At 42.8% G+C, this 25,167-nt stretch overlaps 1 protein-coding gene across 2 annotated transcripts in view; it reads right to left on the minus strand.

Annotated features, from left to right (window-relative positions):
• The window catches only part of MYO5B (myosin VB), a 230,548-nt gene that overhangs the window by 49,013 nt on the left and 156,368 nt on the right, over positions 1-25,167 (minus strand). For both annotated transcript variants that reach the window (XM_075840980.1, XM_075840976.1), the window contains exons 13-19: positions 18,107-18,229; positions 16,984-17,067; positions 16,044-16,187; positions 14,607-14,704; positions 6,679-6,765; positions 3,168-3,279; positions 1,577-1,788 (exon numbers count right to left, since the gene is read on the minus strand). In XM_075840980.1, coding sequence (XP_075697095.1) covers positions 1,577-1,788; positions 3,168-3,279; positions 6,679-6,765; positions 14,607-14,704; positions 16,044-16,187; positions 16,984-17,067; positions 18,107-18,229 — 860 coding nt within the window. The remainder of the gene's footprint in view (positions 1-1,576; positions 1,789-3,167; positions 3,280-6,678; positions 6,766-14,606; positions 14,705-16,043; positions 16,188-16,983; positions 17,068-18,106; positions 18,230-25,167) is intronic.

Genomic DNA, 25,167 nt, shown 5'->3' on the forward strand with positions numbered 1-25,167 from the left:
GTACTCATGGTCTGTTCCATCTGACCCTGCTGTTTAAACTCTTCCGTGTATGGTTCCTTTTTTTATCCTGTATTATGTGATTATGTACTATATTCAATAAAGATTTTTTTACTCTTGTATATTATTGGTATACTACTTTTTGAGGCTCATGTCCCTTTTCTTTGGTTCGCTTTTAGGTTGTCTGACACATTCTTACTTCCCTTCAAATTGGAAAGATGTTCAGCAGTGCCATCAGCTCAGAACTGGCAGAAACCAGTGGGACCCAGGTACACCCATCTACTATTTGCAGAAGTCTGAGCAAAAATGGTCGTCATGGAAGAATTGCGACCAAAAAGCTATACCTTCGACGTGGAAACAAGGCCAAGCGACTCAACTATGCACGAAAACATAGGAACTGAAGAGCAGAAAAATAGCAGCAGGTGCTCTGGACAGATGAGTGAAAATGTGAAATCTTTGTCTGTAACAAAAGGCAGATTGTTCCCTGAAGGGCTGGAGAGCGGTACAATAATGAGTGTCTGCAGGCAACAGTGAAGAATGGTGGAGGTTTCTTGGAAGTTTGGGGCTGGATTTCAGCAAAAGGAGTTGGGGATTTGATCAGGAGTAATGGTGTCCTCAATGCTGAGAAATACAGGCAGATTCACGGATCCATCATTCAATACAATCATGGAGCCGTCTGATTGACTCCAAATTTATTCTGCATCAAGACAACGACCCTTAGGGTATGTGCACACGATAAGTGGCTTTTACGTCTGAAAAGACAGACTGTTTTCAGGAGAAAACAGCTCCGTCGTTTCAGACGTAAAAGCTCCTCCTCGCATTTTGCGAGGCGTCATTGACGCCCGTAATCTTGAGCTGTTCTTCATTGAATTCAATGAAAAACGGCTCAAATTACATTTAAAAGAAGTGTTCTGCACTTCTTTGACGAGGCAGTCATTTTACGCGTCGTCGTTTGACAGCTGTCAAACGACGACGCGTAAATGACAGGTCGTCGCCAAACCTCTTTCAAATGAATGGGCAGATGTTTGCCGACGTATTGTAGCCGTATTTTCAGACGTAAAACGAGGCATAATATGCCTCGTTTACGAAAGTGTAACTAGAATTGATGTGTTTTGAAGGCAAAGGGTGGTCACACTTATTTTTACTTTGAAGCATTTTTCCACAACTGCCTAAAACTTTTGCACAGTATTGTATGTACAGCTGGTATAAGTTATACGTGGATCTCCATAGTGATATGGACCATATACTTGTATAACCTGGGCATCTTCTGTATATAATTATATATGTACAGCTGGTATAAGTTATACATCTTCTTGCATATAGTGATATGGAGCACCCTGCTATAACCTGGCCATCTACTGGTATATAATTATACATGTACAGCTGGTATAACCTGGGCATCTTCTGTTTTTTTTAAATGTATATGAACAGCTGGTATAGGTTATATATCTTCTTGTATTTAGTAATATGGACTATGCTGGTATAACCTTGGCATCTTCTGGGATATAAATGTATATACAGCTGGTATGACACAACACCTCTGGATAATCTATGTTAAGTTAGGTGAATCTAATCATACCTGCGGGCAAGATATCCCCGTGTGTATCTCTGGATGGTAATGGCAGCAGCTTTCATCCTCTTATATTTCAGTCTCTGTAACCAGCCACGTACTGTCTTCTGAATCATAATGGTGGCGGCGCGGAACTTATCAGCACGCAGTTTCTCCAGATAAGCCACTTGCCCAGCACGGAAAAAGATCTTGGTGCGACCGAACTGGAACTTGTCTGGATCCTGAATAAACCACAATACACCGTTCAGAAGAATCATTCACATAGAGTCACATTTTCAGTAAGAATAAGTATAAGAGGAATTCCACTTTTAGACACCCCCATCTTATAATGCCCTCTAGTCTGATGTTCTGAGATTGCACCTGACAATGGCACCAGGACATGGCATGAGAGCGGAGCATTTATTATATATATATATATATATATATATATATATATACACACATACATATATTTATTGCTCCAACCTCTGGACGGTCATATTAATTTTTTTTTAGATTAATATGAGCAAGGCTTAGCAGCAATGGGCGTACGGCCCTAGGAGCTGTGGGGAGTGGGCTTTAATTTGACATGGCACTGTGCAATAAATAATATTTTTTTTTAAAGCAGGAGCGAACAACCTGTAGCCCAGGGGCCACATGAGGCCCACGATGCTGTTCTGTGCGGCACCCCAACTATTGGAACAAAGACAGCCGCATCCTTCGGATGCAGACAACTGTGTCATCATTGGACAGCAGCTCCGTTCTCTTTTCCCTACACTGATCATAGATAATAGTGCAGGTCAAGGAAGACACATGGAAGCACCCTCTGGTGGATGCTCGCATGTAACTTCCATGTCAGAGAGAAAAAGAGCGGTGTGCAGAGCGGGACCAGGGACAGGTAAGTACTAATGATGGGCACTGTGTGGCTGGCAGTGTTATGTGGGCACTATGCGGCTGACACTACAAAGGGGTACAGTGTGCTGGAATTGCGTGGCCAGAAACTGGGGAGTAGGAGACTCCCATTTTCCTTATAGTTGGGATTCCCAGACATCTATGGCATAGATTGTCACTATGCTGTAAATGTCTAAGATGGAAAAACCCCTTTACGTTTTATTGCGGCCATTGAGAGTGGTCGATTATGACAATATGGCCCTTGAACCAGAACTGGTTGTGCACGCCTGCTTTAAAGCATATAATTCATTGGGTTGTCCATCTGAGACACCCGCTTTTCCAAAGTTAGCTTACCCAATGGTGAGCTGATCATAGGGGGTCCATTTGTACCCAAGCAAGCGCGACCACATCTCATGAGTCTGGCACATGTCACTGCACAATTAGCAAGCGATATTACAGTCACTTGATCATTATCTTTATAAATCAGTGTGCAGCTGATTTATAAAGATAATGATCAAGTGACTAATATCGCTTGCTAATTATCTTCGTGCCCCGATCCCAGAAACAAGGACTCGCAACCCCGTACAGATAACAAGGTGCATTATTGTATCTATATGTTGTACATAAGACCTTTGAAGTAAATGCTTTCAGGGTTTTTGGTTGCACTAATTCTATATACGTCCACATATTGTAATAATACAGTAGCAAAGGACCAGGGGTAGTCCGTCACCTTTATAAGATTCTCCATCAGGTTTTTGCAGGTAATTTTTTTGTCAGATTGGGAAAGATCCCTCTTATTCATCAACACACGGTATCTATTGAAGAAGTCATGGTAGGTCCACCTAGAGAGAGACGGATTAACCTTAAAGTATAGCTCCACATCATTTAACAACAATTTAATTATCTCGTTCTGATCACAAGTTTCATCATGTCTTTTACTCGAGTTACATCCAGAGCTGTAGTTCTGCTGATTTCCTGTTAGCTCTCTGGTTGCAAGATTTCTAACCACAGAATTGGTTTAGTTTTTGGAGTGTTTTAGGGCATCATGGGTGATGTTTGCACCATGTACTGTGCAGTAGTGAGAGGTAGAACGTGAACTACATCTGCCACAATGCACTGCAGCAAAGATCTCTGCTAAACTAAGCTGGTCCGGAAGTTGTAGAGTTTATTTAGCTGTCCTTGTGCTGTCTGGGACATGGAGGAAACCCTGCAGTATAGCAGTACTGCAAGGTCTATTCCTGGACCCCTGTGAGCGTGACATTAATGGACTATTATTGACCAAGGCTGTGCCTGATTTTTTTAGGTTTACAGTGGAGGTTTTATTATGGGTAATATGGGTGTATTATGGGTAATCTGTGATTGTTGGCGTAATCTGCGACATACTATTCTGTGAAACAAAAAGGACAATAAAGCTTAGCAAATTATCAGTAGTCACAGGCAATTTGGGACGGAACGACTCGTCCTCATTTCGGCTTGGCTGAGCAGAATATTAGGTACTGCTGCAAAGTCTGGAACAGAGCGTTCAAATTGCGATATTTCTCTGCCTAGAAATACTCCAAGTACGAACCAAACCAGATGATTCCCCCGACACCCCACTACAACGTTTCAGAAGGTAAGGAAATGTCAAGGATATTTACGTAATGAATACAAGTGATTCCTGATGACCGGCTAATTGCTAGAACACAGTACCTGCGCAGCGCTAAGCCGGTTTATCAATATTATATGGGGAACCAGCTAGAACTAGGGAAGGCTGGAGAATGCCATGTAACAAGGTGGAAACACACACTTATTATACATCACTATATGGGTAAAGATAACATACACAACCTACTGTATATTACTATAAAGGCAAAAATAAATGCTTGGTGGAAAAGGTGGTGCAGAATCATGGACTTTAGTATTATATATATTATAAATATATTATTATATATCTAAGTATTATAGCTAAAAATGTATTCTGTCTTATCCTCTCATCACCATTGGAGATTACAACCTATTTTCCAGCTGTAGGGTGAAATGAACATGTGGAGGAGTAGAGTGAGAATGCTCCTGCCAGTACATAGGCTGTTCACCATCATTATAATATATAAATAGGTGATATGAAGATCACACCAGCAGGATCTCCCTGTACTGCATGGATTCATATTTTTTTTTTCCATTAGGGGTGATAATTGCATTCACTTGACTTTACTCTTGAAAGTTTTGAGATAACCCCTAAATAATTTAACTTGTATTGAGAAGTCGGACTATAGACTCAAAGGCACGGCACAATTTTAGAATATTCTTTTAATCCTGTTACATAGTTAATACGGCTGAAAAAAGACACATGTCCATCAAGTTCAACCAAGGGACGGGAAAAGGGAAGGAAAAATTTCTACACATAGGAGCTAATACTTTTTTGTTCTAGGAAATTATCAAACCCTTTTTTGCAGCCATCTACTGTCCCTGCTGTGACGGCTCCTGCGGTGACTATTCCATAGATTCACAGTTCTCACAGTAAAGAAGGCTTGTCGCCTCTGCAGGTTGAACCTTTTTTTCTCCAGACGGAGGGAGTGCCCCCTTGTTTTTTGAGGGGGTTTTACATGGAACAGGATTTCACCATATTTTTTGTATGTGCCATTAATATATTTATATAAGTTAATCATGTCCCCCCTTAGTCGTCTTTTTTCAAGACTAAATAGGTTTAGTTCTTTTAATCTTTCCTCATAACTTAGATTCTCCAGGCCCCTAATTAGCTTCGTTGCTCTTCTTTGTATTTTTTCCAACTCCAGGGCATCCTTTCTATGAACTGGAGCCCAGAACTGAACTGCATATTCTAGATGAGGCCTCACTAATGCTTTGTAAAGTGGTAATATTATATCCCTGTCCCGCGAGTCCATGCCTCTTTTAATACACCACAATATCCTGCTGGCCTTTGAAGCAGCTGATTGACACTGCATGCTGTTATTGAGTTTATGATTTACAAGAACACCCAGATCCTTCTCAACAAGTGACTCCGCCAGTATAGCGCCCCCTAGGACATATGAAGCATGCAGGTTGTTGGTACCCAGGTGCATAACTTTACATTTATCTACATTAAACTTCATCTGCCAAGTGGACGCCCAAACACTTAGTTTGTTTAAATCTGCCTGCAATTCATGAACATCTTCCATAGACAACTATATTACATAGCTTGGTGTCATCTGCAAAAATAGAAATAGTGCTATTAATCCCTTCCTCTATATCATTAATAAATAAGTTGAATAATAGTGGTCCCAGCACTGAACCCTGGGGTACACCACTTATAACCGGTGACCATTCAGAGAAGGAATCATTGACCACAACTCTCTGGATACGGTCCTTGAGCCAATTCTCAATCCAATTACAAACTATATTTTCTAAACCTATAGTCCTTAATTTACCCATTAGATGTCTATGAGGGACAGTGTCAAATGCCTTTGCAAAGTCCAAAAACACTAAATCCACAGCGGCCCCTCTGTCTAGGCTTCTGCTCACCTCTTCATAAAAACAGATTATTTCATTGGTGATTTAGCCTGGAGTCCAGACTAGAGAGAGATTTTTGTTTAGCTCAGTGACACAATGTACCAAATATATCAGCTCTGTAAGCAGGATATGTTTAGGAAGGATGCGTAACCTCTGAACGTAAAGAAATCTTTCTATTCCCATTGCCTATGTTATCTGGTAGTCATCGGTGTACCGTTTATTTATCTTTCTTAAAAAGTGTAAAAAAAAAAAACCTTTTCTAAACTGAAGTCACCAGACCGCTGTGGGTCCAGCTCCTGTAATCCACAGCCATCAGCTGTAATTGCTGGGGGTAGCTTTATATAGCCCAACATTTACATAACAGCTATGCCAATGAAAGGCTGTTCACATAATGCATGAATGCATGGACAGGCCAGGTCCGCTAGGGTTTACAGATCAAGGGACCCCCACCTATGATGTCCATATACCGTCTTTAAATTCACCCTCATGATGCCTGAGCATAGTTTTCATATTTATTTATTTTTTTCCTGAGCTCACTGTCGCCCCCTACTGATTAATACACTTTGTAATAGCAGCCAACAGGGGTGGGGGAAGGACAATGACAACTGCTCGGAGCACATTTCTGGCTCACAAAAGTGGTTGTCAGTTATCTGATATTTCTAAGGTTACCAAACATTACTGCCGAGTACAGCTCTGCTTTGAACGACAGGAAGAAGGAATTGGCCCCAAGAGAGGAGACGGTAGGATGGGCCACGTACCTGGATGGGTAGCCTGCAGCACTAATTCTGATTGTCTCCAGAACACCACAAGCTCTCAGTTGCTGCACGGCTCTATGTGGATCGAAGCTGTAATACAATAAATACTGCAATGAAGAGAATGCTTGCAAACCAATCTGCACATTGTGCCTATCACAGATATCTGCCAGTCACACTCCCAATACAGAAGTCAGAGTGATTACAAAGATTAATTCATGGTCATGTTTGGCAAGAAAAGGAGACATTGATTTTCAATGTAGCAAATTAATTATTGTTTTACATAGTATGTGCATTAGAACAAAGCAAGTGCCTCAGCTCCGGCTGTCAATCATCTGCCGATAAATTATTTCCTATACAGCACATTTTAATTGGAAATAATTGGCAGAAGAGAGGGGGGATCGTGCTGGAGACCCAAATTTAATTTTTAATTTAAACATTTAATCAGATAAAAGGAGATTAATTTGAATATATTTTTGGCAATCTTATACATGCTGTTTATGAGAGTACTGAATTTAGTAAACAAAGTAGGATGTATTTTCGACACTAAAATAAACCACTATACTGCCCCCTAAGGAAAAATGTTACTACTATAACACTGCCCCCTATGTACAGTATAACTAATATGATACTGCCTCTTATGTACAAGAATATAACTACTAGAACACTGCCCCATGTACAAGAATATAACTACTATAATACTGCCCCCTATGTACAAGAATATAACTACTATAATACTGCCCCTATGTACAAGAATATAACTACTATAATACTGCCCCCTATGTACAAGAATATAACTACTATAATACTGCCCCTATGTACAAGAATATAACTACTATAATACTGCTTCTATGTACAAGAATATAACTACTATAATACTGCCCCTATGTACAAGACTATAACTACTATAATAATGCTTCCTATGTACAAGAATATAACTACTATAATACTGCCCCCTATGTACAAGAATATAACTACTATAATACTACTCCTATGTACAAGAATATAACTACTATAATACTGCCCCCTATGTACAAGAATATAACTAATATAATACTGCCCCCTATGTACAAGAATATAACTACTATAATACTGCCCCTATGTACAAGAATAAAACTACTATAATACTGCTTCTATGTACAAGACTATAACTACTATAATACTGCCCCTATGTACATGAATAGAACTACTATAATACTGCCCCTATGTACATGAATATAACTAATATAATACTGCCCCCTATGTACAAGAATATAACTACTATAATACTGCCCCTATGTACAAGAATATAACTACTATAATACTGCCTCCTATATACAAGAAAACAACAACTATAATACTGCCCCCTATATACAAGAATAAAACTACTATAATACTGCCCCTATGTACAAGAATATAACTACTATAATACTGCACCCTATGTACAAGAATATAACTACTATAATACTGCCCCCTATGTACAAGAATATAACTACTATAATACTGCCCCTATGTACAAGAATATAACTACTATAATTCTGCCCCTATGTACAAGAATATAACTACTATAATACTGCTCCCTATGTACAAGAATATAACTACTATAATACTGCCTCCTATATACAAGAATATAACTACTATAATACTGCTCCTATGTACAAAAATATAACTACTATAATACTGCTCCTATGTACAAGAATATAACTACTATAATACTGACTCTATATACAAGAATATAACTACTATAATACTGCCCCCCATGTACAAGAATATAACTACTATAATACTGACTCCTATGTACAAGAATATAACTACTATAATACTGCTCCTATGTACAAGAATATAACTACTATAATACTGTCCCCTATGTACAAGAATATAATTACTATAATACTGCCCCTATATACAAGAATATAACTACTATAAGGGGGGATTCACACGAGCGTGTATTGGGTCCGTGCAGGCCGCGTGGTTTTCACGCGCCACACACAGACCAATACAAGTCTATGGGGCAGTACAGACAGCCCGTGCTTTTTGCGCAGCGTTAGTCAGCTGCGCAAAAAGCGCGACATGCTCAATATCTCCGCGTATTTCGCGCATCACGCACCCATTGAAGTCAATGGGTGCGTGAAAACCACGCAGGTCGCACGGAAGCACTTCCGTGCGAACCGACTGAAACAGCGCACCAGCTGTCAAAAGGATGAATGTAAACAGAAAAGCACCACGTGCTTTTCTGTTTCCAAACATCCAAACGGAGTGTCTTTGAGATGAGCGAACCCGGACAACCGAACCGAACTTCACCGGGTTCGGCCGAACTCGTTTTGGCCGAACCCGGCAAAAAAATTTCCGGTACGCGATGTCAGGAGATAGTCACTGTCCAGGGTGCTGAAAGAGTTAAACTGTTTCAGCACCATGGACAGTGACTTCCGATCCCAATATACATGAACCTGTAAAAAAAAAACGAAGTTCTGACTTACCGATAACTCCCGGCTTCTTCCTCCAGTCTGACCTCCCGGGATGACAATTCAGTCCAAGTGACAGCTCCAGCCAATCACAGGCCAAGCACAGGCTGCAGCGGTCACATGGACTGCCGCGTCATCCAGGGAGGTGGGGCCCGATGTCAAGAGAGGCGCGTCACCAAGGCAACGGCCGGGAGGGAAGTCCTCGGTAAGTACGAACTTTTTCTTTTTTTTTTTTTAACAGGTTTCTCGATGTTGTGTTCGGCATTCACTGTCGAGGGTGCTGAAAGAGTTACTGCCGATCAGTTAGCTCTTTCAGCACCTTGGACAGTGACGGGCGTCGACTAGCCTCATCTCTATGATGGCGGCTGCGCGAAAATCACGCAGCCGCGCATCATACACGGATGACACACGCAGCTGTCAAGTGGTTTTTGCCCGCGCAAAACGCCGCGTTTTTTGCGCGCGCAAAAACGCAACGTTCGCCTGAATCTGCCCTAATACTGCTCCCTATATACAAGAATATAACTAGAATAATACTGCCTCCTATGTACAAGAATATAACTACTATAATACTGCCTCCTATGTACAAGAATATAACTACTATAATACTGCCTCCTATGTACAAGAATATAACTACTATAATACTACCTCCTATGTATAAGAATATAACTACTATAATACTGCCTCCTATGTACAAGAATATAACTACTATAATACTGCCCCCTATGTACAAGAATATAACTACTATAATACTGCCCCCTATGTACAAAAATATAACTACTAGAATACTGCCTCCTATGTACAAGAATATAACTACTATAATACTGCCTCCTATGTACAAGAATATAACTACTATAATACTGCCCCCTATGTACAAGAATATAACTACTATAATACTGCTTCTATATACAAGAATATAACTACTATAATACTGCCTCCTATGTACAAGAATATAACTACTATAATACTGCCTCCTATGTACAAGAATATAACTACTATAATACTGCCCCCTATGTACAAGAATATAACTACTATAATACTGCTTCTATATACAAGAATATAACTACTATAATACTGCTCCTATATACAAGAATAGAACTACTATAATACTGCCCCCTATGTACAAGAATATAACTACTATAATAGTGCCCCCTATGTACAAGAATATAACTACTATAATACTGCCCCCTATATACAAGAATATGACTACTATAATACTGTCCCTATGTACAAGAATATAACTACTATAATACTGCCCCCTATGTACAAGAATATAACTACTATAATACTGCTTCTATATACAAGAATATAACTACTATAATACTGCTCCTATATACAAGAATAGAACTACTATAATACTGCCCCCTATGTACAAGAATATAACTACTATAATAGTGCCCCCTATGTACAAGAATATAACTACTATAATACTGCCCCCTATGTACAAAAATATAACTACTATAATACTGCCCCCTATGTAGAAGAATATAACTACTATAATACTGCCCCCTATGTAGAAGAATATAACTACTATAATACTGCTTCTATGTACAAGAATATAACTACTATAATACTGCCTCCTATGTACAAGAATAGAACTACTATAATACTGCCCCTACGTACAAGAATAGAACTACTATAATACTACCCCTATATACAAAAATAGAACTATTATAATACTGCATCCTACGTAAACGCTCGAAGATAGGGCATGTCCCTTCATTCTCCCGCGAGGTGCTTTTACCGCTCGCGGGAAAAAGACGCCTCCGCCTCCAATTGAAATCAATGGGAGGCATTTTCGGGCCGTTTTTTACGAGTTTTGCGGCGCGGTTTCCGCGTCAAAAGACTCTGTGTGAACGAGGTTTGTAAATGTTTACATTTTTCTTTTATTTTCTGCCTAAATTAACATCCATGACAGAAAATAGCAGCGTGTGAAATAACACATCTGTTTCTACTTCTGATTTTGTCCGTCCTTATGGAGCTCTACAAACAATGAGCGTGAATCCAATAGACCCGTCTGTGTTCGGAAGTGTTTATCACCCATTCAGATGATGCAGGTCCTTTTAATGCCAACTGCTCTTTACCAATCACATAAGCCTGATCTGTATCCACACAGGAGCCGCACTTATTTTACTCCTATACGGATGCAGCAGAGTGGAGTTTGTCAGGTGCACCGCGTTAAGTATGTTAATCTGCAAAACGTTGCGTTTGTCATCAGTGACTTTCCATAGGACTGAATTATGACGGACAAATTAAGTTTTGCTTGTCTGATATCTGCAGCCTTCAGATTTACTACGAAAAAGGGCACCAAACACAACTGGCGCCTGAATTGCAATACAGCTCCATTTACTTGACTTGGGCTAGGTTGCAATACCAGACACACCACCTGGTCAGTGACGCTGTATCGCAAAAACCGAAATGGGAAATGGCCAGTGGTTAGGCCCTCACCTCCGACAAGATCGGTTAGAAAAGGATTGCTAGCTTTTCAGAGAAGAGAGGGCTTACCTTCAGGTCTGGACAGTTGAGGGTAGGCCGTGTGAAGCAGCTGATAACAGGTTCCCAGGCACTATAGCCCAAATATCCAGCTCTGCACAGATATATTTCCACATTGACAATGAGCAGCGACACTCACAATGAGCCGACTGTCCCTTCCTGCATCTCATTACTTGTCTTATGGTCTGGTTCATAAGAATTCCAACATAGCAGAGCTGAATTAGTCATTTCACTCGTTGGGAATGTATCGTTTGTACACGGTGATAACTCTCTCCGTTTTGAACCTGAATTGTAATTTCCCCATGAGTTGTACCAAATGACAAACTCGGCTTTGCTACTTCCGTACAGAAAATCTTTACAAATGAATAGATTCTTAAAGGGTAACTAAACGTTTGACAAACTTTTGACGTCATAGTGACATGTCAGAAGTTTTGATTGGTGGGGGTCCAAGCACTGAGACCCTCGCTCAAACGAAGCGGTAGAAGCAATCGTGTGAGCGCTCAGCTGCTTCGTGTCTGTTCGGCTTTTTCCAGAAATGAATGTATCGGAGTACGGGCTCAATAAAAAGTCTATGAGCCCGTAGTCCGACACATCAGCTTTTCGGAAAAAGCCAAAATGGAAAACGAAGCTGCTGAGCGCTCACACGAGCACTTCTGCCGCTTCGTTTGAGCAATTGGTCAGAAGTTTGTCAAACGTTTAGTTACCCTTTAAATTTGTATTAAAACGGAGGTGACGATGGGGGTCATCTCTCTTGAACGATCAAAAGGGCTCAAGTGTAGGCACAACCCTATTCTTATATGTGTCCTAAGCAGAAAATGCTTCGAACACCATAACCTCTCTACCCTTGATGGGCACTTTGATGCACCTACAAGCTCCTCTCGACTAGGCCCATAAAAGTCTAGCTTCTTGAATCACAGGCTAGCGTAGCATACTGTGTATTCTTTAAAATTCGGGAACATAGTTCCTCTTCTGGGAACACAATGACGGATGGACAGGGCTTAGGGCAATGTTTCACACAGTCGGCTCAGCTGTGCCAGACACTATGTCCTAGAAGAATTATAACTTCCATAAACATTCAGCTGATTTAAAATCTACAAGTCCCACCATCATGTTACGCTCCAGTGCGGACTGATAGATGACCTTGGTAGCTGCTGGGGCTTATAGTTCCTATACAGGATATAGAGGCTGCTATTAATCTGTGACAGTACGTGAAGACTTATGCACTTAGCTCTCTGTACTATCAGAATGATGCAGAGCTGGGCGGCACGAGCGAGTGTAAATCTGTCTCTATGTTCCTGGTTTCATCTAACAATATGATATGATATCTCATCCACACACAGAAAGGGAGACTGGTGGATAAATGCAAAGAGACACAGCTCAGCTATTCCATGTAGAAAGACCTTTACGGTCCAACAATGACGCAAGCTAAGATGCTCTATAGGTGTAGTGTTATTAAGAACAATAAAGTGTTAAACTCTTTCAAAAATTGTTACAATTCACAATATTATGTGCACAATATGGGAAAAACATCAATATGGTAGGAGCGTCGAATAATAAGGAGCTTATGGGGGTCACGCCAACACCTCCTTTCCTCAACCAATAGACGATTTTTCTGGCCAGCAGGATCTATCTCGTTGACTCTGTAAGGATGTAAAGGGAACTTGGTGCTGTATCTGTATGGTTGCAGTCTACCGTGTGGTCATGTGTTCCAGAGTTACTGCCCATTAAAATACTCCAGAGCTGCACTCATCATTCTACACTGTGCACATACATTACGTATCTTGTACTGATCCGGAGTTACATCCTGTATTATACTCCAGAGCTGCACTCACTATTCTGCTGGTGGAGTCACTGTGTACATACATTACATTACTTATCCTGTACTGATCCTGAGTTACAGCCTGTATTATACTGCAGCGCTGCATTTACAATTCTGATGGAGGAGTCACTGTGTGAAAACATTACATTACATGACTTATCCTGTACTGTTCGTGAGTTATAGCCTGTATTATACTTCAGAGCTGCACTCACTATTCTGCTGGTTGAGTCACTGTGTACATACATTACATTACTTATCCTGTACTGATCCTGAGTTACAGCCTGTATTATACTGCAGAGCTGCATTTACAATTCTGATGGAGGAGTCAGTGTGTGAAAACATTACATTACTTATCCTGTACTGTTCCTGAGTTATAGCCTGTATTATACTTCAGAGCTGCAATCACTATTCTGCTGGTGGAGTCACTGTGTACATACATTACATTACTTATCCTGTACTGATCCTGAGTTACACCCTGTATTGTACTCCAGAGCTGCACTCACTATTCTGCTGGTGGAGCCACTGTGTACATACATTACTTATCTGGTACTAATCCTGAGTTACATACTGTATTATACTTCAGAGCTGCACTCATTATTCTGCTGGGGGATTCACTGTGTACATACATTACTTATCCTGTACGGATATACTCCAGAGGTGCATTCACAATTCTGCTGGTGGAGTCTGTGTACATAAATTAATTATCCTGTACAGAAACGTAGTTACATCCAATAATATACTTCAGAGCTGCAATCACTAATCTGCTGGTGGAGTCACTGTGTACATATATTACATTAGTTATCCTGTATTGATCCTGAGTTATAGCCTTTATTATACTGCAGAGCTGCACTCACTATTCTGCAGGCGTCAGAGCTAAAATCTTGCAACATTTCCTGCTGAAGCAATGTCTAGGCAGAGATTGCCCTAGTGATTGCATTGTGGGTAGTGACATCTGATGTAGAAGACATTAAGTGCCCCCTGCATTATAAAAGCTCTGCTGGCTGTTAGGGGTGAGTCTGACAATAAGCTTGTCGACTGTTCCCAACAACAACCAGCAGAAATACACAATCACGCTGTAAAATGGTGTTTCAAAGTGAACATATTCTTTAAGCATGGGGTAGTTTTCAGGTGTCATTCCTGCCGGTATTGGTACATTCTACATGAAATGAGTATGCCCGTCTTACCTGAATGCCAGCTTTTCATCATTGGGTTTAATGCAGCGCACGTAATGAGGTGTAGTTGCATTTAAAGTCTCCATCAGCAATTGCAGAGAGTTACGAAACTGAAAAAAGAATGAATATTAATTGTTACTCGATTACTTATACATCACCACTCACATCACTCCGTGTCTCAGAATTCCTATCTCTCACACACTAGAGCCCGGCTGTGCAGTCCGATCCTGCAGACATATGTTACTCTCTTCCATCTGCCCCCCTCTTCTTCTGTCTGTAGGGTATTAAGAGGAGAAGGCAGAGAGAGTGGAGTAATACAGGATGCAGGATCAGACAACACCGGGTTTGTAGTCTGTAACCATGGAGACACATAGGTCTACATAGGAGCTGTATACACTAAACGGCAGGAGATTTTTAAGCATCGCTATTTACAAACTTGCTTCATTTTTTCATTTGAGCTACACATGGTCAATAAAAATGTTTGCAAATGAACACATATCCATTAGTAATACTCTATTCAGATGTCACCTAGTTATCTAGGATATCGATAAGAAAATGCTAGATGACAATGGCAGCCATTACAGTGCCCCTAGAGGTTGCCACTCACATCCCCCATCTCTTCTATTGTCCATATTCACGGTCAATCATTTCATGTACTGGGTAGATTGGGATGAACAGTGCTATAGGTCCTGACCACACAACACAATGCGGCAACGCATGGACTTGTGGGGGACAATGCAGCAGTCTGGTGGTCATGATGGAGCCGGACCTCATAACAAGTTAGTGAATGGAGGTGGCGAGCACAGTACATGATGTCATTTCCCATCCCCATCCTGTAGTGGCCCTATGCTGAGCTCAGAATGACTGTTTAGTCGGGGGACTGGGCGATTTATTGTGTTTTTTTTGTTTTTGTTTAAGCATAACTATTGTTTGTCGGACAGCTATCATCCTTACTGAACGGCCATTTGAATTAAATAAGGAGAGGAGGTAAGCGTCACATGTAATATGTGGCACCGCTTATCACTTAGGCTTCGTTCCCATCTGCATCAGGGCTCCGTTCAGGCGTTCCGTCGGAGCTTCCCGTCAGAACGGAACTCTGACTGACGCAGATGTAAACAAAGCTATTAGAGTCAAACAAAGTACTGAAAAGATAAAATTCAACCTGCCAGGTCCTAGTTTCATCTAAAGCTCTATCCACACTGCGTTTTGGCCATCTGTTTGATGTATAGTTTGGGAAATACATCAGATGTATAGAACTATATGCCACACAGTTGCTTATGTTGCCCATAGACTTCCATTGTAAAAACAACGCAAACCACAAGGAATAATTTTTTTTTATATAAGAAAAGAGTAGAAACTTAATAAAAACACCATCTACAAGCCCGGCAGATACAAAGTCCACTACAATGTACAGATATATGTAAGCAGTATATACAGCGTGATGCTTACCTGATGTCCCACAGTTTTCTTATGTTCTTTATTGGCATTTTTAATGGCTGGTTTTGCTGGTCTGACATTAATTTTGGATTTTCCGCTTGGGGTTGGAGGGACAAGATCCTTGCCGTCTTGGAAAAGGTCAGCGACCAGTTGATACTATCAGAAAAATACACGCCAGGTTCATACATTTAAATATAAACATAGGTGTTTTCTGGGTTTATGTAAAAAAAAAGATGAATTACCGAGTAATAAAAAATTGTCTAACTTTATAATATACTTTTTATTTCAATTTCTCATAATTTCCAAGTTCTCTGCTTGCTGACAGTGAATGGAAAACCAATACAGACCGTATACTGAAAGTTTGCTACAATTGTATCCAGTATAGACAATCCTCTGCAAGCTGATAAGATTTCATGCATCAGTGCAGGTAATATTTAAAGTGTAGCTAAACTTTTGACAAACCTCTGACATGTCATAGTGACATATCAGAAGTTTGGATTGATGGGGGTCCGAGCACTGAGACCCCCACCAATCGCTAGAATGTAGCAGCTGAAGCCCTCGTGTGAGCGCTCAGCCGCTTCGTGTCTGTTCGGCATTTTCCGGAAAGCCAATGTCTCGGAGTACGGGCTCATAGACTTTTTATTGAGTCCGTACACCGATACATTTGTTTCCGGAAATAGTCGAACAGACACGAAGCGGCTGAACGCTCACACGAGGGCTTCAGCTGCTACGTTCTAGCGATTGGAGGGGGTCTCAGTGCTCGGAGCCCCACCAATCCAAACTTCTGGTATGTCACTATGACATGTCAGAAGTTTGTCAAAAGTTTAGCTACACTTTAAGGACAGGAGAGAGATTTGTGCTGCTGAAGTATTAGGTGTCTAATTCACTGACAGCAAGCACATATATTGAAAATAGTGAAAAATGTATATACATAGTGGGGGAATATTCTTACCTTACTGGCTTTCAGGATATTAATCTGCTCTTCATACACCGTATCACGATTTTTCTCCAAGAATCCATCACATTGGTATTCAACCTATATAAAATGTAATTTTTTTATTATTATATTATTATTATTATATCATTATCATTGCTTCACTTGTCCTGCCTCTGAGCTAACATGGGTTAGTACATAATGGTAAAGGACTGCAGCACTGAGATAGGAATGGCCACATGACAGCCCACATTCCTTCATTGGAAGTAATGAATACAATCTCATATTTTTAAAGATTCAAAAGAGAGCACAAACTGAAAAAAACCCAGTATATTGTTTAGAGTGAGGGCAATAGATTATAATCCTGTGTCTATGTGGTCACTCCAAAGTGAAAAATGTCATTTTTGCCTTCCATTTGTAAAGGTCAGTTTGCCTACAGCGCTCAATATTCAATATCATTTTGTTGGATAACTTGTTGCAAAAAGCTGAAATATTGTCTGTGACCTTCTCTATGTACAGCTGGCAGCCATAAACCGGGACTACAGGGAAACCTGATGGGACATATTTTGTAATTATATACAGACTCCAGCGAAGAAATGCGTCCAAAAGAGAGACCGTATAAAGCAGCACAAAAAAACTAAAATGTTTAGCCATCATAACGGCTTCCCTGCTCCTGAATGATCCGGCCTCCGATCCGGTTCCCCATTTTCCGCCCTCTAAAATGGCGGTCACATTTTCATACTTCGCTATGGAGAGCTTCTGAGACACGCTCCGACCACCTCTACTGCCCTCCGATGGAGCAGCGCTGATGACTGAGAGCGGAAAACGGGGGACCGTAAATAAAGGCTGGATCATTTAGGAGCAGGGCAGCAGGTATGTGGACTATACATTTGCAATATACAGTATAGTCACATCTTTTTTTATTTGGACTGAAGGCTCGCTTTCTGGCTGCTGCAGCCACTGCTACAGCAGTTGAAGAATTGAAGAACAATTTATAATTTATTTCAATGGGAGCTGTAGAAATGTAAATGAAGTGTGCTCCCCCTAGTGGTGCCTGCAGGCAGTCAGAATTTTATAATTTAAAGCGGTTTTCTGGCACTTTCATATTGACATGAGAGACAGGTAGAGCGTCATGACTTACTTTGTCAGCAAAGTGAATGATAATAAAAGAGATATTAGACATCCGAGGCTTCTTAAAGTGCTGACTGCTGCTGTGCCGGTCATACAACTTCTGAGCCCAGTTCTGGTCCGTGCCTTTGGGGACCTAAAAGGAAAAAAACTTGTGACTAGAATGCGCCACTAAAAGCTATAATAACCCAATATACATAAATTGTAGCAGTGCAGCTACTATGGGGCAGGATTTGGGCCCAGAATTATATATTTAAAAGGTCTGGGTTGCTGGAGTGGAAGAGAATAGTGGAGGTCCCACTCCGTCTCAAGGACAGTCCAGGGTTTGGGCTGTCTTAGGAGTCTCATTAGCTGCCAGCTGTTAAGGCTCCTTTAAGAAAGGTGTTATCTAATCACACAGTGCCCCCAGTCTGAGGAAGACGGGCATTGCCAGCCTGTGGGAGTCAAAGGTTCTGGTAAGAACATATGTTTGTTGTGAGGTGCTGGGCAGAAGGCCTTTCACCCTGATAGATAGGGAAGCTGTATGTTTAGTTAGAGGCTGGACGGCCTAGGGTTTATTTTTGAACTGTTTTGTAAAACAGCCTTTCATGTATGAAGACAATAAAGCTGGTTGCGGCCAGTCTCAAACCGAATCCACTGTCTTGGAGTGAAAATTCTTAGGTGTGCCAACCATCTTACCCTGGAGATGGCAATCCTGTGAGCAAACTTACCCCAAGTTGTCACATATATATATATATATATATATATATCAGGGGCGTAACTAGGAAAGACTGGGCCCCATGGCAAACTTTTGACTGGGGCCCCCCCCCTCCCCTGGGTGTCACACAACCCCCCCTTGTAGATAGTGCCTTTTTTACAGCCCCCCCTGTAGATAACGCCATACAGCCCCCCTGTAGATAACGCCATACAGCCCCCCTGTAGATAACGCCATACAGCCCCCCTGTAGATAACGCCATACAGCCCCCCTGTAGATAGCGCCAAACAGCCCCCTCTGTAGATAGCGCCATACAGCCCCCTCTGTAAATAGCGCCATACAGCCCCCCCTGTAGATAACGCCATACAGCCCCCCCTGTAGATAACGCCATACAGCCCCCTCTGTAGATAACGCCATACAGCCCCCCTGTAGATAGCGCCATACAGCCCCCTCTGTAGATAGCGCCATACAGCCCCCTCTGTAGATAGCGCCATACAGCCCCCTCTGTAGATAGCGCCATACAGCCCCCTCTGTAGATAGCGCCATACAGCCCCCTCTGTAGATAAATCACTGCCTATATGAACGATTAAAATAGAATTTTACTATAGAAATACCAAACTAAAATAGGGCTAAATAGCCAAAGTACTAATAGAGGCGTAAGCACGATTGACCAGCACAGGAGGGGGCATATGAGGGTACTGAGTAATGGGTGTACCACACACTGCAAACAGATGATTCCCCCTTGCTGTGTTATATAATAAACACCTGGTCGATCCGTGCCAGTAAGCGGTGTCCCTACGCGTTTCCGCACCACTCATTGTTCAGGGTGCTTCATCAGGGGTCACACTAATGTAATATTAACACATCTAAATGGCCGGGAGACACTTATTGCGTGTCTATATCATTCACCCGGCTCGTGCATGACACTAGTCAGCTGGTCGAACATGAGCCGAGTGAAATGCCGGACATAAGAAGTACTGGCCACTCCCCCCCCGGGAATGACGCAGCGGCGAGGCAGCCAATCCGCAACAAGCTACGCCGTGACGCGGCCCGAGTAGGGCAGGCCCTCGGACGCATACTGACATCCCGGGCAGGAGCAACCTAATGCGTCCCTGGTAACCAGGGATCTTCAGGCGGCTATAGAACCATCTGGTTTAGGATTTATAAGGACCATATCCGGTCGTGGTGGGAGATGCAGACGCTAGATACATATCTGAGAAACAAGATAGTGCCCAGGGGGTTACGCATTACCCTTATTCCTGCCGCAAGGGTTAGGTCTCCAGATCTCCTTAAAAAATGGGAAAAGGAATCCTTTGACTCTTCGCTCAGGTTCATGGTGATTTTACTGGAGGAAGAAAAAATTTTGCTGGCCCGTAGTTCGGTAGAATTGAAAGAAGGAATTTAATCGGTCACGAGATTTTCTAACAACCCAGACTATGAGAGAAAAAAAATAGTACTCCAGCAGGGTATTGAGAAATTCACCGGACATATAAAAGAAAGGAAGCACTTCCAATATGTTCGAGATACCGCTGATTTTAAGGAAGGAAAATTTTTCGATTATAGTGTGAAGAACATGGGGTGTTTTGAGTTGGAGACCGAGCAGTCCTCCTCGGAACAAGACCAATCACACTCTGACAATGCTAGAATTCCCAGCAGAAGACCTAGGGGTAGCCAACATTTAGGAGGAAAAAATCCAACCCGCACCTATCAAAGGGGCAGAGGCAGAGGAAAGGGCCCAAATAGGGATGGTTTTTTAACCAGAAACCATCCTATCTCAGAATACCTCCTAAGAGACAGGAGAGAAGTCTAGTGTCTGGCAACCATGAGGAAGATTTACAGATAATCATCCTCTCATCGTGTTTACTGACCACTGAGGAGACTAGCATTCTGAAGAAAGGTTTATCGTTTGTGCCCACGAATAGATTTGACCTGTTCATGTGGGTCAAGGATCTTAATCTATTCGTGCGCAAACTGAAATGGAAAAAATTCTTTAAAACCCATGACAGGCGAGAATGTCTGGAATTGGGGATTTCTGAGGAGGATCTACCGCACCTCAGAACACTTAATCAACTATGGGAAGAAGGTCAAAGAAGTATTGGTGATGGACCCTTCACCAATCTCAGGGAACCCTCCACTAGAAATGCACCTGTTAATGACAACACACCAATTGATGTATTTCTGGAGGTAGTGGTGGATCAACTCAGGAAAGTAGATACTTTCAATACCGTTAAATTTAACACCTCTAGAGAGGCGATGTCAGGTCTACAGGCACTTGAGCAGGATGACACAATTGTCATCAAACCCTCAGACAAAGGTGGCAATATTGTTGTGATGGATCGTAGCCATTACAGGATCATGTGCCACCGTATTCTGAGTGATACAGCCTGTTACAGAATATTACCTAGTGACCCTATGATGGTCTTTGCAAATCAATTGAAGATATTAATAAATCAAGGCAGATCCCTCAACCTGGTGAGCACTAATGAACAACGCTTTATTCTGGCTGATCACCCACAATATGCCACCTTTTATAGTCTGCCTAAAGTGCACAAAGGCACATCCCCTCTCAAAGGTCGCCCCATTGTCGATAACTTGACACAGAATATTAGTCTCTACATCGACCGGATCCTTAGTCCTTTTGTATCCGCCCTCCCTTCCATCATACGTTCGTGATACGATGGATGTACTCAGAAGGTTAGAGGGCATCAAATGCGACACTGGTGTCCATCTGGCCTCACTTGACGTTGAGGCCCTCTACAGCTCTATACCCCATGACTCTGGGTGCAGATCTGTGGAGGATTTTCTGAGTGAAAGGAAACTACAATTTCAGGCCCACAATGAGTTTGTGGTAAGTTTACTTCATTTTGTCCTCGAACACAACTTTTTTCTATTCAAAGGCAAAATCTTTCACCAGCTCAGGAGGGTAGCGATGGGGAGTCCCTGCGCACCCTCTTATGCCAACTTATACCTGGGCTGGTGGGAGAAGATGGTTGTATTTAGTGAGGCAATGGACATCGATGATCCTTCTCTGGCTAAGATTCATTGATGATATTTTGATTCTGTGGTCTGGAACGAAGGAGGAATTTAGTGAATTTGTAGCCATTCTCAAAGTTAATGAAATGGGGCTCTTCTTTACATCTGTCATTCATGACAGCAAAATGACCTTTTTGGATATTAATATATGTAAGACAGAACAGGGACACATACAAACAAATATCTTCAGGAAGGAGACAGCAACCAATAGCCTTCTAAGATGGGAGAGCTGGCATCCCGCGCCATTAAAAAAGGGGATACCAAAAGGTTAATACCTGCGGGCGCGTAGGAATTGCTCCACCATGACTGACTTTAAAATAGCTGCATCCGATTTACAAAATAGATTCCTTCGGAGGGGTTATCCTCGTGATGTCCTTGGATCAGCCTATCGAAATGCATTTAATTGCAGTAGGAGTGAACTTCTAAACCCAAGGGAGCACCCGACCGATGATCAAATACGCATTATAGGCACGTATGATTCATCTAATAGCGAAGTGATCAGGATCTTACAAACTTACTGGGGGATCCTTAGGGCTGACCCCGATATTGGCAATCTTGTGGGTATTAGACCACTGGTGACCTATAGGAGGGGTAGAAACATCAGGGACCGTGTGGTCCATAGCCATCTGCAGCCCACTCGTTCTACCACCTGGCTTACACATGAAATAAAGGGAACATTTAGATGTGGATCTTGCAAAGCCTGCGAGTCCATACTTTTTCGCAAAAATTTCTGTAGCCAGACCTGGTAGGTCGTTTGAGAATAGGTCCTTTATCAATTGCAGAACAAAGGGCATAGTCTACCTCATCTCCTGTGTCTGCGGACTGCAATATGTCGGCAAGACGATCAGAGAATTCAGGAGACGGATTAGGGACCACATAGGCGACATTCGTCGTAGTATGGATACTCCGGTGGCACGGCATGTCTGGGAATGCCATGGTGGCGACACCGATGTCATTAAATTCCAGGGGATCGAACACATACGTCCATCGCTTAGGGGGGGGGGACCTGGACAAGAGGTTTTTACAGAAAGAGGCCCAATGGATCTTCTGCATGCAGACCATGAAACCGGCGGGCCTGAACTAACAAATATCGTTTAATTGCTTCCTTTGACCCTTTCCCCTATCTGCTCTATCCTTGATTGACTTGTCGCCCTGTTATGCATTGTAGCCCAGTTATACCCTAATGCTTCCTATACATCCCTATACACTGATCTCTAATCTCCTCTATTGCTGGGGGACGCTACCCTCCGTTGATATGGACGCCTTACGAATGTCAACACATAGCTAGCCACCGCACGATTACATTGCCCTCACGATCATATTGCTTTTTGCTACTATCCTCGTTCTTGGCTAATTATTCTTCACCAGATGGTTCTATAGCCGCCTGAAGATCCCTGGTCACCAGGGACGCATTAGGTTGCTCCCGCCCGCGATGTCAATATGCGTCCAGGGGCCTGTCCTACTCGGGCCGCGTCACGGCGTAGCTTGTTGCGGATTGGCTGCCCGGCCGCTGTGTCATTCCCGGGGGGGAGTGGCCAGTACTTCTTATGTCCGGCATTTCACTCAGCTCGTGTTCGACCAGCTGACTAGTGTCGTGCACAAGCCGGGTGAATGATATAGATACGCAATAAGTGTCTCCCGGCCATTTAGATGTGTTAATATTACATTAGTGTGACCCCTGATGAAGCACCCTGAACAATGAGTGGTGCGGAAACGCGTAGGGACACCGCTTACTGGCACGGATCGACCAGGTGTTTATTATATAACACAGCAAGGGGGAATCATCTGTTTGCAGTGTGTGGTACACCCATTACTCAGTACCCTCATATCCCCCCTCCTGTGCTGGTCAATCGTGCTTACGCCTCTATTAGTACTGTGGCTATTTAGCCCTATTTTAGTTTGGTATTTCTATAATAAAATTCTATTTTAATAGTTCATATAGGCAGTGATATATTCAATCAATTCAAGTGAACGTACATCCTTATATATTGATGCAACAATTGTTGTGTAGTGTCAAACCCCTCTGTAGATAGCGCCATACAGCCCCCTCTGTAGAGAACGCCATTCAGCCCCCACTGTAGAGAACGCCATACAGCCCCCACTGTAGAGAACGCCATACAGCCCCCCCCTGTAGGAAACGCCATACAGCCCCCCCTGTAGGGAACAGAATACAGCCCCCCCTGTAGGGAACACCATACAGCCCCCCCCTGTAGGGAACACCATACAGCCCCCCCCTGTAGGGAACACCATACAGCCCCCCCCCCTGTAGGGAACGCCATACAGCCCCCCCTGTAGAGAACACCATACAGCCCCCCCCTGTAGAGAACACCATACAGCCCCCCCCCTGTAGAGAACACCATACAGCCCCCCCCTGTAGGGAACGCCATACAGCCCCCCTGTAGGGAACGCCATACAGCCCCCCTCCTGCAGGGAACGCCATACAGCCCCCCCTGTAGGGAACGCCATACAGCCCCCCCTGTAGGGAACGCCATACAGCCCCCCCTGTAGGGAACGCCATACAGCCCCCCCTGTAGGGAACGCCATACAGCCCCCCCTGTAGGGAACGCCATACAGCCCCCCCTGTAGGGAACGCCATACAGCCCCCCCTGTAGGGAACGCCATACAGCCCCCCCCCCTGTAGGGAACGGCATACAGCCCCCCCCCACCTGTAGGGAACGCCATACAGCGTCCCCAACCCCCCAAAAAAATGCGACCTACAGTGTGTCCTACAAAAGACATGTATCCCCTATCCACAGGATAGGGGATACATGTGTGATCGCTGGCAGCGATAAGGAGAACGGGGGACCGAAAGTCCCCTGAAGTTCTCCATGACTAACCTCTGACTTCCGCCGTCTGCGCAGCTCAATAAAAATGAAAGGAGCGCTGGTCACGCATGCGCACAAGCGCGACCGGTGCTCCATTCATTTCTACGGAGCTGCCGACACAGACCCCGGAAGTCCGAGGTTTGTGATGGAGAACTTCAGGGGACTTTCAATGGATAGGGGATACATGTCTTTTGTTTAATGGCAGAGCGGGGAGATACCTCCCTGCTCTGCCGTAGTGTTCAGTGGCGTCGCGCTGTAGCAGCCATAGCGGGCCCCGTAGCAGCCGTTACGGCGGTAGTTACGCCACTGATATATATATATATTTATTTGTAGAATGTTTCTATTGTAGGAACACGACTAATACAGGAAGCTGGGTAAACACAATGCAAGCACTATTTTAATTTCTCATTATTTACAACTTTTCCTTATACAATAATGAAGATCAATGTGCGCAAAACTAGAGACACCCTTAAAGGGGTTTTCCACTTTCTGACAACTGATGACCTATCCACTGGATAGGTC

Source organism: Rhinoderma darwinii, chromosome 1 (assembly GCF_050947455.1).
Source record: "Rhinoderma darwinii isolate aRhiDar2 chromosome 1, aRhiDar2.hap1, whole genome shotgun sequence".
NCBI classification, from domain to species: Eukaryota; Metazoa; Chordata; class Amphibia; order Anura; family Rhinodermatidae; genus Rhinoderma; species Rhinoderma darwinii.